General features: G+C 41.0%; 1 protein-coding gene across 2 annotated transcripts in view; it reads right to left on the reverse strand.

The window, feature by feature from the left end:
* Positions 1-13,572, reverse strand: part of CLIP3 (CAP-Gly domain containing linker protein 3) — a 131,311-nt gene that overhangs the window by 30,702 nt on the left and 87,037 nt on the right. Inside the window, exons 5-7 of one of the 2 annotated variants that reach the window (XM_069206973.1) lie at positions 13,400-13,561; positions 10,979-11,097; positions 1,640-1,876 (exon numbers count right to left, since the gene is read on the reverse strand). In XM_069206973.1, coding sequence (XP_069063074.1) covers positions 1,640-1,876; positions 10,979-11,097; positions 13,400-13,561 — 518 coding nt within the window. The remainder of the gene's footprint in view (positions 1-1,639; positions 1,877-10,978; positions 11,098-13,399; positions 13,562-13,572) is intronic. The other variant, XM_069206974.1, reaches the window with a different exon arrangement.

Raw genomic sequence — 13,572 nt, forward strand, 5'->3', positions numbered from 1 at the left:
CTAACAATAGTAGACAGGGTTTTGTGCCAAAAGTTAGCGCCATTTGAAAGGAGGCGTTAAAAGAAGAAATGTTTTTATTTCTCCTTTCTTTTTTGAATTTGCATGCGTGCTGCACTGTCCAGCAAACATACAAAGTAGAAAACGTTTTAAATTAATTCTAAGCATAGTATTTTGTACTGGAAGGTTAGCCTTCCACTACAAAACGTATACTAGACTCATGCACACACTGTTGCACTATGGCGCAAAGGTGTGTGCCTGGTACACAGCAGTTAAAATGTGTGCCAACTCTAGGGAGAGGGGAGGAGGGAGGCATATCTCCGTAGATATGGTGCTTTTCTGCTCCGTCCCTGTCATCAACGCAGTGCAGAATTTATGGCTGCTGTGCTGTATTCCATGACTGTTTTGTAAATTTGGGCCCAAGTGTGGAAAATGTTAAAAGTGCTACAGGGCTTGGTTGATTTCTTACAAACTGAGGGCCAGATTTACAAGGCCCTTGTGCCTGCTTGCGCCACAGTAGCGTTATTTTTTTACTCTAATGTGGTGTTAGGTAGGCATTTCTGAAGCACCATATTTACAAAGTGTTGCAGTGCTAGCATCACTCCACTTTGTAACCCCTTTGCCACATTATGCCTGCGCTAGGCATAATGTATGCAAGGGGGTGTTCCTCTACAGGGAGGCTGCAAAACATGACGCTGTGAAATCTACAAGATTTCACAGTGTCATTTTTTTCTGTAATTTTTAATGCTTGCACATTGCAGGCGTTAAAGTGACGGGCGGATAATAACCAATGAGCCTCCCTAGTGCCTTGCTGGACCAGCGCCATAATTAATGGCGCTAATCCAGCAAAGCACCACAATAGCGTAATCAGTTCTGACGCTATTGTGCTGACGTGTGCTATGGTGCGCTGTATTATAAATACTGCGCTAAATGGTGATGTTAGGGGGAGTAAGGGTGGCGCAAGAAAAGTGGCACATCAGGTCTGATGCACCACTTTCTTATACATCTGGCCCTGAGTGCTTTTGAGAGTGGGACAGATAAATGCACTGCAGACACATGGATATACACATACCCTAGGAGACTGGCACAGGCGTACAGATACACCCACACCTACTGCCTTTGAATCTTATACAGGCATATATTTTGCGCACACAAAAATATAAATTGCCTTCAGCTGTGACACCATTAAACACAGTGCAGATACAAATAGGCACAGAGACTGCCAGAGATTACACAGGCATACACATCATATACACACCAAGCTCCTTATTACAAGTGGCCTGGTTTTATGTGCGATAATTATTGCACACGACAAAAACCGTCACCAATGTGGGCCTATGTGCAATAATTATCACATATTACACCTTTGCCCTGGAAATGGAACATAGCATGCGGATTTTGGTTTTTAGACACTAAAATCTGTATGTCCCAGTATTTATCTGGTATTTTATCTCCTCAAAGTGTGACATTTTATAGGTGAGTATACACAAACTCCTCAGGGTTTCACACAATTATAGGCTCATATAAAATACCATAGTATTACATGTAAACACACTACACCAAACAAACACAACAAGACTACCTGTGTGTGTGATATAGGTGTTAATATTGTCTCACATACTTGTACACACACTCCATTTACCTTCTCGCTATCCACGAGGACCCGGTCCCCAAGCTTGAGTCCAATGGAGATCAGCATGAGGTTGCCAGGGATGTTGTCGTAGTTGGGTAGGGTGACTTTGGGTAGGTTGCAGCTCAGCGGCACTGCATCAAGGAGCAGCTGCTTCAGCTCCTTGGCCACCATGGCAGACTCAGCCTTGTCCAGGGTCATGTCCATTGGGTCAGGCACCACATCAGCAGGGTTCTGCCCTTTGCTATTCTGGAAGGCAGAAAGTGAGGCTTTGTAAGTTGGTAGCTATCACATTTAAAGCATTGTCCACCACCCACCTAGGAAATATGCCATTTGATTTTGGGAAAGTAAGATGTATTTATGTTGCACATTGGAACATGATTCATAGGAGGAGGTATACTTTCTCTGTAAGAAAGGCAAATGAATAAATTAAATAAAAGGGCTCTGCTCTAAATGTGCAGAGGACAATAAACAAAGAGCTGTGATGGTTCAGGTCATGGTGTGCATACCCTGTGTTTAAGAATCACGATACTGGAGGATCATCTCCCTATCATTATCCATAGAGTTCAGACTAAACTTGCCCAGTTGTCTGCGAATTTCGAAACTATAAGGGCTATTTAGGTCGACTGGGACTGAGAATCCAGAAAATGTATTATCTAAAGTGTCCCCAGTACATCAGATTTCAGTTTAACGTGATTTTTTGGGTATAAACTGAAACCTTTGTGATCCTAACCTACTAACAAGATGGCTTTAATAATGGAGCAGCCCTGTGTGTACTTGTCACTGATTTATTCAGCCAGGTTGCTGATATGTCTGAAAATAAAGAGATCCTAAGGCAGAGGTTAATTAAGATGAAGCCAGATTAAGCTCTGAAGTCCAATGTTAGGCATTGAAATCTAAAGTAGAAAGATTAAGCTCGGAATTCCAGTGCAAAGCATGTACACCGAAAGAGGCCCTGTGCATATGCTTATGCAAATAGTATCAAGGAATAGTTTGATTGGTTCATTGATCAGAACAGAGCCCTAGATCAAGCGGCCTTGGAAAAAATATACAGGCATCCTGGGGACATAACTTCACACTCACCCAACACAATACACTGCATTTTAGGGTTGCTAATCCACCACACGACACTCGTCCTAAGCACTAACGTACCAGAAAGCACTGGAATATAGCACGGACGTTAATTCAACAAAATGCCAGGGGTAGTAGAAGTGACATCACACACTTTTTTTATCTTTACTTTAACTCACACACACGCTTACACATACAAACACATTCACCCATGAACACACTTTTTTTTTAACATAAGTACACACCTGCAAGCATGTACACAATATACATTAAAAAGTGGTTTTTACTTACCTCAGCTACCATGGAGGGTCATAGACTCATAGTCCAGCTAAATGTACTCCATTTTTATTACAGTAATAGTGAATAATATAATCTCATTTACTATATTGGAATAAAAAAACTGATTGAAAACAAGGAAGTGGATTACCAAGTGACGTCCGTAAAGATGAGCTGCCCCTGGTTTCCTAGCACTGATTTTGCCACCGTTGAGGCAAGGGGTCGCAAAGGTAGTGCCAGGGTTTGCAAAGGGCAAGCTGGCGGTCGCAGCTGCGACCCCTAAATGACGTCCATGGAGTATAGGAACATCAACCCACCACAACCCACAGGGACACTAACCAATGTTATTGCACTACATACTGAGAACACTCATCCATAATAGCGTTTTATAGAAATAGTAAGTCGCACTAGACAGCATATCATAGTAACAGTAATGCACCACTTGTCCAAGGAACACAGCCCTGTCACACTGCAGTGTTTCCAATGTTCCCTAACACACTAACCTGCTCTTATCTAAGGTGCAAGATAGTCTTTGGGTACAAGTGGTCTAAATACAATTAACAATATAGTATAACTCAGAGCTACAACACGGGGTATAATAAACCACCACATTGCACAGGAGCCTAGGTACATTAAGTACTGTTCTACACTGCACTGTAGGAGGGTTAACCCCCTACACATGCACAAATATACATTTATACAAACAAACAGCATTGTTAGTTAAGCACACTAACCCAGCATCCTTACCTGCATCCTAGGGACACTGACCAGGCAGAATACACTGGATTCTAGAAACACCAACCCACTGTACTGCAACTTCTGGAGACCAATACGCCATACTGCTCCCTACGCAAACTGTACTACATCCTATAGGTACTAGTCTATCACAAGGAACCCAGGGATGCTAAAACCTCATGTACTGTACACTAGAAACACCAAACCCAATTGTACCCTACTGATGCTAATTCACCACACTGCAATACGTCTTGGGACACTAGTCAGCTACCTTCACACTGCACCTAGAAGGGTTAAATAATCTTATTTCAGGGGTATCCTAAACAAGCCACCATACCAAACTGCTCTAAAAGCTGAAACGTACACCTACCACATTTCAGTCAATCACAGGTACACATACCACTCGGCTGTGATCTAAAGGCTCTAACCCACAAAGTTCCACCATAGAAACAATAACCCACCAAACTGCAGTGCATTCTTGTAGCTAGCCTTGTAGACTGCACAATGTCCAAGAGGGTGTATCCCACTACTTTTTATTGCGTCTTAATTAGCAATGAGGCCCATATTTATACTTTTTTTGCGCCACCTCTGGACCACTTTTGCATAAAAAAAATGACGCAAATGCAGCGCTAAAAAAGTATAAATACGAGCCTAAGTACTATGCACAGCAATCTAGTGATTCTGATTCAATATTTTGCAGTGCAACAGAGGGACACTAAACAAATTTCATGGCTGCCCCAACAACAGGGCCTCCCAGCGCTTCCCCTTTAAGTTTGAGTATCACACAACAGAAATCAATCAGAGAGGTTGAAATACATTGTATGAACCAAGAAAAATAATTAGGTTGCAAATAGCCAAGTTTTGAGCTGTTTCCTAGAGCTACAATGGTTTAGTGTATTCCTTAGGTATGAGAGCAGACTGTTCCTTAGGGCATGGCCAGGGCCTGAAAGGAGTATCCTCTTACTCTTTTTCTTTTAAACCATGGATTAACCTCCAGGTTTAAGCTGGCTGAATGAAGAGTTTGTGTGGGTAAATAAGGTTGCATAAGTTCAGGGAGAATGGGGGTGGGGGCTCCTAATACATTCATGGTCTTATACGCTGTAGTTAGATTTTAAAGTGTATGGCCCAGATTCTGAAAAGTGCAATAGCCAAAAATGTTGCACTGCGTTGCATGACAGGGAGAGAGCAGGAGACCCTCATAATCACAAAGGTATGGCGCACTCCTCCCCTCTCCCTAGCGCCAGCACTGATTTAAGCTGGCATGTGCCACGCACACACCTTAGCGCCATAGTGCTAGGGTGTGTGCGTGAGTATAGCATATATTTTGTACAGGAAGATATCCTTCCGGTACAAAATACTATGCCTGGACAAGTGAAAAAGCTTTGCCTACTTTGTATGTGTGCTTTACAGTGCAGCACACATGCAAAGTCAGAAAAGCACAGAGAAATGAAAACATTTCTCTGTTTAACGCTTGCTTTTTAGCAGCATACATTTTTGGGGCTAAACCCTGTCTACTGACGATACAGAATAGGGTTTAGCATCAAAAAGCAGGTGTGGTAACACAGGAATGCCCATGTGACGCCCAATTGACACAATGTAATGGAAAGCAATGTTTCACACTGCTTTGCGTTACTTTTCCATACAAACCAAAGCAAATACCAGTTTGTGTTGATTTGTGAATCCCCAAAAAGGTTTAGCATCAGTGTAGAATTAAAAAAGTAATGCTGAACCTTTGTGAATCCGGACAAAGTGTTTTTCAATGGGCCATCAAGTTGTGAACCCATTGTCCCTAGGCTGATCAAAGTGAAGGTTTAAGTTTCCAATAATCTTAAAATTGGATAACATAAGTACTAATTTAGCCATATGGTCTGTCAAGGCTGTTTTAAAGGTGTTGGAAGGGTCCAGGGGTCTATATATTAGAAGGTCTGAGAAGATAACATTTGTATTCAAAGGAATCTACAATAAGGCACTTTCACAATCCTGAATCATACAGGGGAGCGGACTGTGGTTTTATAGGTAATCGCTATTTCACCCCCTGTGCCACAGGGTCTATCACATCTTTCAATGCTGTAACCAGGAGGTAGGGCTGATATTGACTCAGCTGCAGTAGCTGAACTGAGCCAGGTTTCCATGAGGAATAGCACTTCAGGTAATTGATCTTGAATAATACCATAGATATCGTCTTGGTGCTGTACCAGTGAGGGACAGTTAATAACAAACATTTGAAACAAAGAGCAGTGGGTGCTTCTATCCGGAACTCATGAACAGGGAGGCGACTCGTTGTAAGCATAAAAGCACACATGTTGCACTTATAAGCCATCTCCCCTGGGTAGCACACATGTAAGCAATCTTTATGCAGGACTTGTCTTAATGCTAGCAATGAAGATGATGGGTAGGAGATCCTGTTTACCATCAGGGGAGCAGCGTTCCTGGCCCCTAGCCAGGCTCGGACAGGTGCAGATGGGCTTGTCATAAGCTTGCCAGCGGCGCCTCAATGCATCGGCCCTCTTTTTTGTACTCATTCTGATGAGTAGGAGGCAACATATGGTGGCAGCTAGGCCGCTACCTGCCAAGGACTGATAGCCCAAGCAACATGGCTGACAGGGAGTTGGTGCAAAGGTACAAATTCTCACATCAGCCCCAATTTCACAGGCCCCTGCCCTGCTCAGTCTCCTCAGTCTGATTCAAAGCAGCACACCGTAAGCATAAAAGTGCGAAGTGCAAAACAACATGGTCCAGTTTCCCGAGCCAGATTCAGCCTCACAATATTGGAAAATACAGAATACCAATGAGTATGTTAAAACATTTAAAAAATGCAAAGGATCTGGATTTGAAAATATAACCCCGTAACAATACAAATACCTCTCAGTAGTACCCGGAGTAATGGGACAATACAACACCACACTGCACTTCATTCTTAGGATGCCAACGAGTTATCCTACATTCCAACGAAATTAATGCACCTCATTTCACTGCACTGAAGAATGCAAACAAACCATATTATTGTACACCTCTAAGATACCAACCATCACAATCCGTTATATTCTATAATGACTGATGAACCTTATTGGATCCAAGAGACAATTATATTAACCTCTGCCCTCTTACTCAAGAAGAAGCCAAATAAAACATATAAACTGGCAGCCGTATGAACTCACAAATCATCAATCTGCCCCTTTTCTGAGTAGTCATGGTTCTGCATTGTACTGTTGTTTAATTGGTGTTTGCATTTAGTGCCCCTTTCTGGGTCCTTTAAAAGATTGTTCCCTTTCCACATATAAGCTCATTGTAGATTAATCAGAAAGAGGAGTTGTGAAATTAATATTCATTAAAAACAACTTTTAATTACATTTACTAAACATAAATTACAAATATAAATGTTGGCTAGGTTTTTTTAAATTGTATTTTGTGTAAAACATATTATTTGTAAAATAAATTAATATATTTAAATCATACAAATATTCAATTGACATTTTGAACAGTTAATGTGGTATAACATTTTATTTTCTATTACTTCTAAAGTAAAAATAATTATTTGTATTTGTTTCACATACATAGTTTAAATTGAGATACATTATATATATAATTTTTTAATAATACACTTTATTCATTTTCCCTATACTTTTTCAAAGGAAGATCCGTGCCACAGTTGCAGAGATCACTACCTTCATGTAGAAAGTTACTAGCAGAAACTTAACACCTATAAATTCAGTCTTAGAGGTCTCCACCTCCTACCCTCAGGAGGTGGAGACATATAAAATGACACCTAAGTATAAATCTACACACGGAAATGCTGAATGGCAAAAAAGTGCAGATTTACACCATGTGCATGAGTAGGGTTATGTCTGAGTAAATCTACATGTATAAATGTATTCTTGTGAATAGGGCCCAAATATAGATTCTCAATTTTCTTAGCCAATTGGAAAGTATTCCACCATCCTTTGAGGCCTAGTGCCTTTAGTGTTCATCATGGTCTCAACAAAGGTACATCTGCAACAAGGGCCCCAATCATCCAGAATGTAGAGTTGCAGAAGGTTTTCTTTACATCACCCGACATAGTTCTTTCAACTGACTTTAAAATATAAAGTGTAACATTAAAACATAAGTAGGGATCAATAAGTGCAATTAAAGACCTCAGAGCAGTTTTATAAGCTCTGAGATTCTGTGCAAAAAAGATGGGTTTAAGATAAAAACACATGTAGTGCAAGTAAAATTTGCAAAACAAGTGTGACGGGCTTTGTTTACTCAGACTGTCACACAGGCATGGGATCGTGTCCGGTGGGCAAGACTTCATGTTGGGAAAAGCCACGAAGTGATACACAACACCAAGTCTAAATCTTATCAAATTGAAGCAATGCTGGATATTAGTGATGCAAGATAGGTAATGTTTGCAGCCCTCCTCAAGAGAAAGAGACATGTAAAAGGCAACTGTTGGTTTTCTTTTCAACGCCCCTTCTCCGTTCCATCGTATGTTGCAAAAAATATTCTTTAATAGACTTCTTGGTAAGTGATAACACTTGGAGGTTATCTGACTATACTGATAATGTAAACCAAGTGCTAAAAGAGGAATTAAAATAGGCTAGCCAAGGAATACGTAAAGCGTCATCCAGTTTTAGGCAATCTAGAATAATCAATGTAGTAAAATTAGTTCTCTTTTGCCCAAATCATAACAAAGGTCTTACCAGGAGCACATTCTCCAGATGTTGTAACCTACCTCCTGGTACAAAATCATAGTCAATGCTGAGGTAGGTAAGCAGAGAAGACATTTTAATAAAATCATTTTCCTCCACTTGCATGGGTGTGCGTACTGTGTAGCTGCAAAGACCAGCCCCATAAGCGGCAGTAGCCACAACTCTACCCTTAAATATTTCCGCCATATCTCTAACAGGTCAGCTACCTAATTTGCTTGAAAACATAAGGATCCCTTGTGAGTTTCTGCTCATTTTAGTTTTAATGGTTGAGATCTGCATGTAAATGAGACCCCCAAATAGCAAAAAGAATTTACATTAACAATTGGGGTGTTATTAATAAAAACGTTCTCCATTTTTTTATTTATGTCCACAAATCATTGGAAAAGTTTTTGATTTGTTAATCACCATTCCCTTGGAGTCACTCGACAGTTTCTGTAAACCCACTGGAATCCTAGATAACAGTACGGCATCATCCACATATAGCAACACAGGTGTAGGGTGCCCCGCAACACCCTTGTAAGGATAGGTCCCCAAAACTTAATGGCCAATTTAAATATGTCTACCAACACCGCATCTAGGCTAGGGACCCTGTCCCCTGCACTATCATGCAGAGCTGAAAGTACCGCATCAAGAGAGATGTTCAAGGGGAGGGGTTCCACTTGCACACCACCTCACACCCTTCTAAACCACATCCCCTATTAATCCGTTTAAAAATTTCAGAGAAGTGTGGCCACCCAGGCATTACAGGAAACAAAGGTACAAAGCTCAAGGGCAATATTATTTTTAGAAGAATGGTGCATTAACTATCTCCCAAAACAACTTATCATTTGCTTCCTCAGCTAAGGTCAATTTTGCCCAAGCTTCCTCCTGAAGAGCTTTCTTCCTTGTCTTCAAGTCCTCTCTATACTTTAGACGGAGGGACTTGATTATCACTGTATCCTGTGGAATACTAGGTGGGGCTGATTTTAAATCCCCGGAGGCCTGAGTGCTTGCCCGCTCGAACCATCCCCTATTTTGTTTCTGTGTGGCCTTCAGTTGGCATGTCAAAAGTGCCTAAATGGAACAAATAATGTGATCAAAATACTCCAACAACATAGTAGGAATTACTTAATCCTGCAAGCAGTAGCCCAGTTCCAAGGAGTTCCTAATAAAACGAATTTGAAGTATACTATCAGGGTCAATGTCTGCCCACTTAATTCACACACCATTAGGCCTACCAGAGGACACAAAGGAGATCAGGAAATCAAAAGAGGCAGAGGCGTTGGAAATGTATTGCCACTGCTAACTTAACACATGATCTGTCAAACATAAAAGTGTCAAGAATTTATGCTTCCTCTTGTCTAAGCCCCTGCCCCCTGAAAAATGTCTCATCTCTGCTAGCTGACCCACCCACAGATACCACACGCACAGATGTCTATTCTGAGCCCAGTTCTCAGTCTTCCCTGAATACACCTAACTCGTTAATTCTGTAATTCTGAGGTGTGCTCACCCCACCTATATTAAAATTATTTTGGACGCGTAATCACTCTAACCACACTGTGTATTTTTGTGAGTCTATACTTTTTGAAACTATTCTATTTTTGTGGGGCAGAAATGTGCAAGTTTCCAGGGATGTGGAGGATCAAGTTTCCAAAGGTGACTTATCCCTTATTCACAACTTCAACACATTAATTAAAGAATAGAGCCCATGTTAAATGCCAGGCGCCATTTATGATTAACTGGGAATTGTAATTTAATTATCATATTCAAACAACTGACAAACATTATTTACAGGTGATAATGTATGGCTCAACAAATATATGAGAGAGGCTGCCATAAATGAATGTGTGCCTAAAATAATTTCTACATATGTTTGAGCCTAACGGTTGCTGTAGTGCAGTTTTATCTGACATGTTGTGAAAAAGATCAGCAGGAAGCGGTTGCAGTTCACCTAAAATTTTGGGAAGTTCAGAGTAGTAATATTAGTGTTTTCGAAACATTTTCTGTATGCTAGACCTTAATTCTTCCAGCATTTTATACACATCTGTAACAGTGTTGTGATGCTTGTGTACTTACACATTAACAGGCGTATACCTCTGCAGAATAGGGGAAAAGACAGTTTGCCTCCTTGAACTTATGCTTACCATTGAATATTGTCTGGTTAAACTCCTCAGTAAAGATTCAGAGACAGTGATGTTATATGACATTAATTTCTACAAGTGTTCTCTCAACTCTAAGACAGTGCCAAAAAACTGCAATTATGATATCACTATTAATAAATCATCCCCTGAAACCAAACTACCTACCAATTTCTGTTCTTCCAGAGGTATCTAAGACAGTAGAGAGTTTTTCAGCAGGAAAATGTGGAACTTTTCTTGAACCAACTCATTATTTAGATGATTTGAAGGTGGGTCATTGAGAAGCTGGGTTACTTTTGATTTTAGTGCTTAATGATATCATGATGTTGGTGAAAGAAGCAGTATCTCTGTATTAATCCCTCTGCATGTGTTTACGACTTTTGATCCATTGATCATGCCATCTTAATCATAGGCGTTTGCATGACATTTCACTGCCTGTGTGTCAGTTACATTCTCCTTACCCTTACAGTGGGGTTGGCACCATGCTCCAACAAACACTTCACTGCTCCGAGGCACAGGTTGGATGCAGCAATATGCAGCGCAGTTCCATGGTTAAAGTCGCTGCACGTTGTATTCACCACTACAACAAACAGGGATGAAACATAAGGACTATTATAAAAGATAACGATTACACAGCTGTTATTCTGGGGCTGACACCATAGAAGCCCCCTAAAAGTCATTAATAATTGAGTCATGTGACTGAGAGTGAGCATAGCTTTTACGTTTCCTCATCTGCATCCACACCTGACTGCTTTCATTGCTCAAATGCAACCCCTGTAGTATGATCAGACTCAACTGGCTTGTCAATGCACACTACTGCATAGCCACAGGGTTGACCTGTAAGGCCATTGCTTTTGTGGTGTAAAAGGGCTTTAGAAGCAGTAATTTAGGAGAACTCTATGCCATGCTCTGTAATCAACTAGATCACAACTGTTACCTTTATGCAGCCTAGGGCCTTATCTAGAGTTAAGCACATGGGTACTGAGTCAATATGGTGTACTACAAGTGTTATAGGTTATAATGCACTTGCAATATTGCGGACTGGAGATACACCACAATTGTGATGCAGTTTCCTGTCTGTCAAACTCTAAATTCGGCCCATAAATTGGTGCAAGTTATATGTGCACTGGTTAATTACTACAGATAAGTGAAAGAAGTAGCATTTGAGTTTTTCACTAGAAAATACTTCTTGAGGGCCATTGTGTTTCCCTCACTCAAGGCTGAGAATTGGTTTGATATCATTTTTACCTTACACCAGAATTGCAGACGAAGTTCGCTCACTAGCCATAGGTCAAGAAGAAAGCTATTAGAACCTGACTCAGATGTATGTCACATCATAAAACACTGCTACATCATCAATCACTACATAAAAGCCACTACATCTCACTACAGGTTGTTTGACGATGTACGTATTTAATTAAATTAGCTACTACGTAGATTTCACTCCAACTGTACATCTACATCAAACTTAGCCCAAAACCTAACTCTAACAATCCGAATTATCCCAATCTTGCCCCTAACATTAACACTACCCCTTATAGCCATACTCATGACACGGATCATAGCCTTAATGCTCCCCCTTACCCCATAACTCTGCTTGACCCTTCGACTACCCTTAAGCTTAAAACAAAACCTAACCCTGAGTTTATTCCTAATTCTGAATCTTACCCTAAATATAACCCTTAAGCTAATGCCACATCTAATCTAAAGACTACTTTAATTGTAGTCACGACTCTAAGCCTAAACCTGAATCATACACCTTGACCAATCCTAACCCAAGGGTAAGTTTCCCCTTGCCCAAATCCTAACATTAAACCTACCTATGTTCTAACAGCTTACACTTGCATTTATTTAAGTGGTTGTAGTATCATCCTCAGCAGTGCTAGGTTTTGATTTAGTGCGTTTATTGTAACTGTATATTGATGTAGTAAATTGTATGTAGCAGGTCTGCACTACTGACTTGTATTTTCAGAACACCCACAACTCTGCCAAATATCTAAACTCAGAGAATCTTAGAATACATGCTACTCATACATTTGTGATTGTATGCTATGTTGTACTGTACTATCTTCGAGGGAGTGCTACATTGCTCAGCAGCCTTGCTTCATCCAAAATATCCAAGGTCATTGAGCTCCTTTTAAGCCCTCCCCTAAAAGTGAAAAGTCAATGCAGACCTCTAAGATCCCAATTGTGATAACTGGTATTTCACCAGAAGCAAAAACTCCAGGAGAACTACTGCATCAAGTGAATCAGAGTCTTTCTGCACGTCAAATTATTGGGTCCACTAACTGCGGACTCTAATTCCAGGCCCGAAAACCTATGCCCTCTCTGTAGTGCTACAGAGGCAAGAGTTGTGGACAGCATCACTTACTAGTACCCACCCAATCCTTGAAGCAGCACTGGGTGAGTAAACAATTTTTTCTAACAGGCAGGTCCGAACCTGTCCTGCTCCCATGCCCCCAACACAGTACCCCTCCCCCCCCCCCCCCCACCGACCCTCCAGCAGATATTTTCTTCCTGCTCAGAGAAGGAGGAGAATGTGAGCAAAGGATGCAGTATTCCGAGGTTTGAGCATTAAGGGCCATATGTACTAAAGCATTTTCCCATAGTCACAGAATGGGTAAAATCCTTTGATACATCTGGCCCTAAGTTCCCATTCGTGGGAAAAATACATAATCACTGGAACTTTGTGTGGAGATACGGGCTAGAATCAGAAATTCCCACCCCCTGGTATCCCTGCACCAAATTCCATGAATTAGAACCTAAGAGGTGCTGCCACTATTTATGAATGTGATATACACACAGCCTTTCCCTCTTAGCCTACAACCTGATCAGTATCTGTGTTCATAATGTAGGCTAAAACTCCCCCCTTTGTAGTGTACCTTTGGGTTTAGATGACTTGAGCAGGATACGGATCAGCTCAGGGACATCAAAATATGCTGCATAGTGCAGTGCGTTCATGTTGGTCCATCGGCTGCGCAATGTCACATCAGCCCCTAGAATAAGAAGCTGGTTGGATAGTCTTACGGCAGCTGCTGGATCACCTGCAACATAT

This window comes from Pleurodeles waltl, chromosome 9, assembly GCF_031143425.1.
Source record: "Pleurodeles waltl isolate 20211129_DDA chromosome 9, aPleWal1.hap1.20221129, whole genome shotgun sequence".
NCBI lineage: Eukaryota > Metazoa > Chordata > Amphibia > Caudata > Salamandridae > Pleurodeles > Pleurodeles waltl.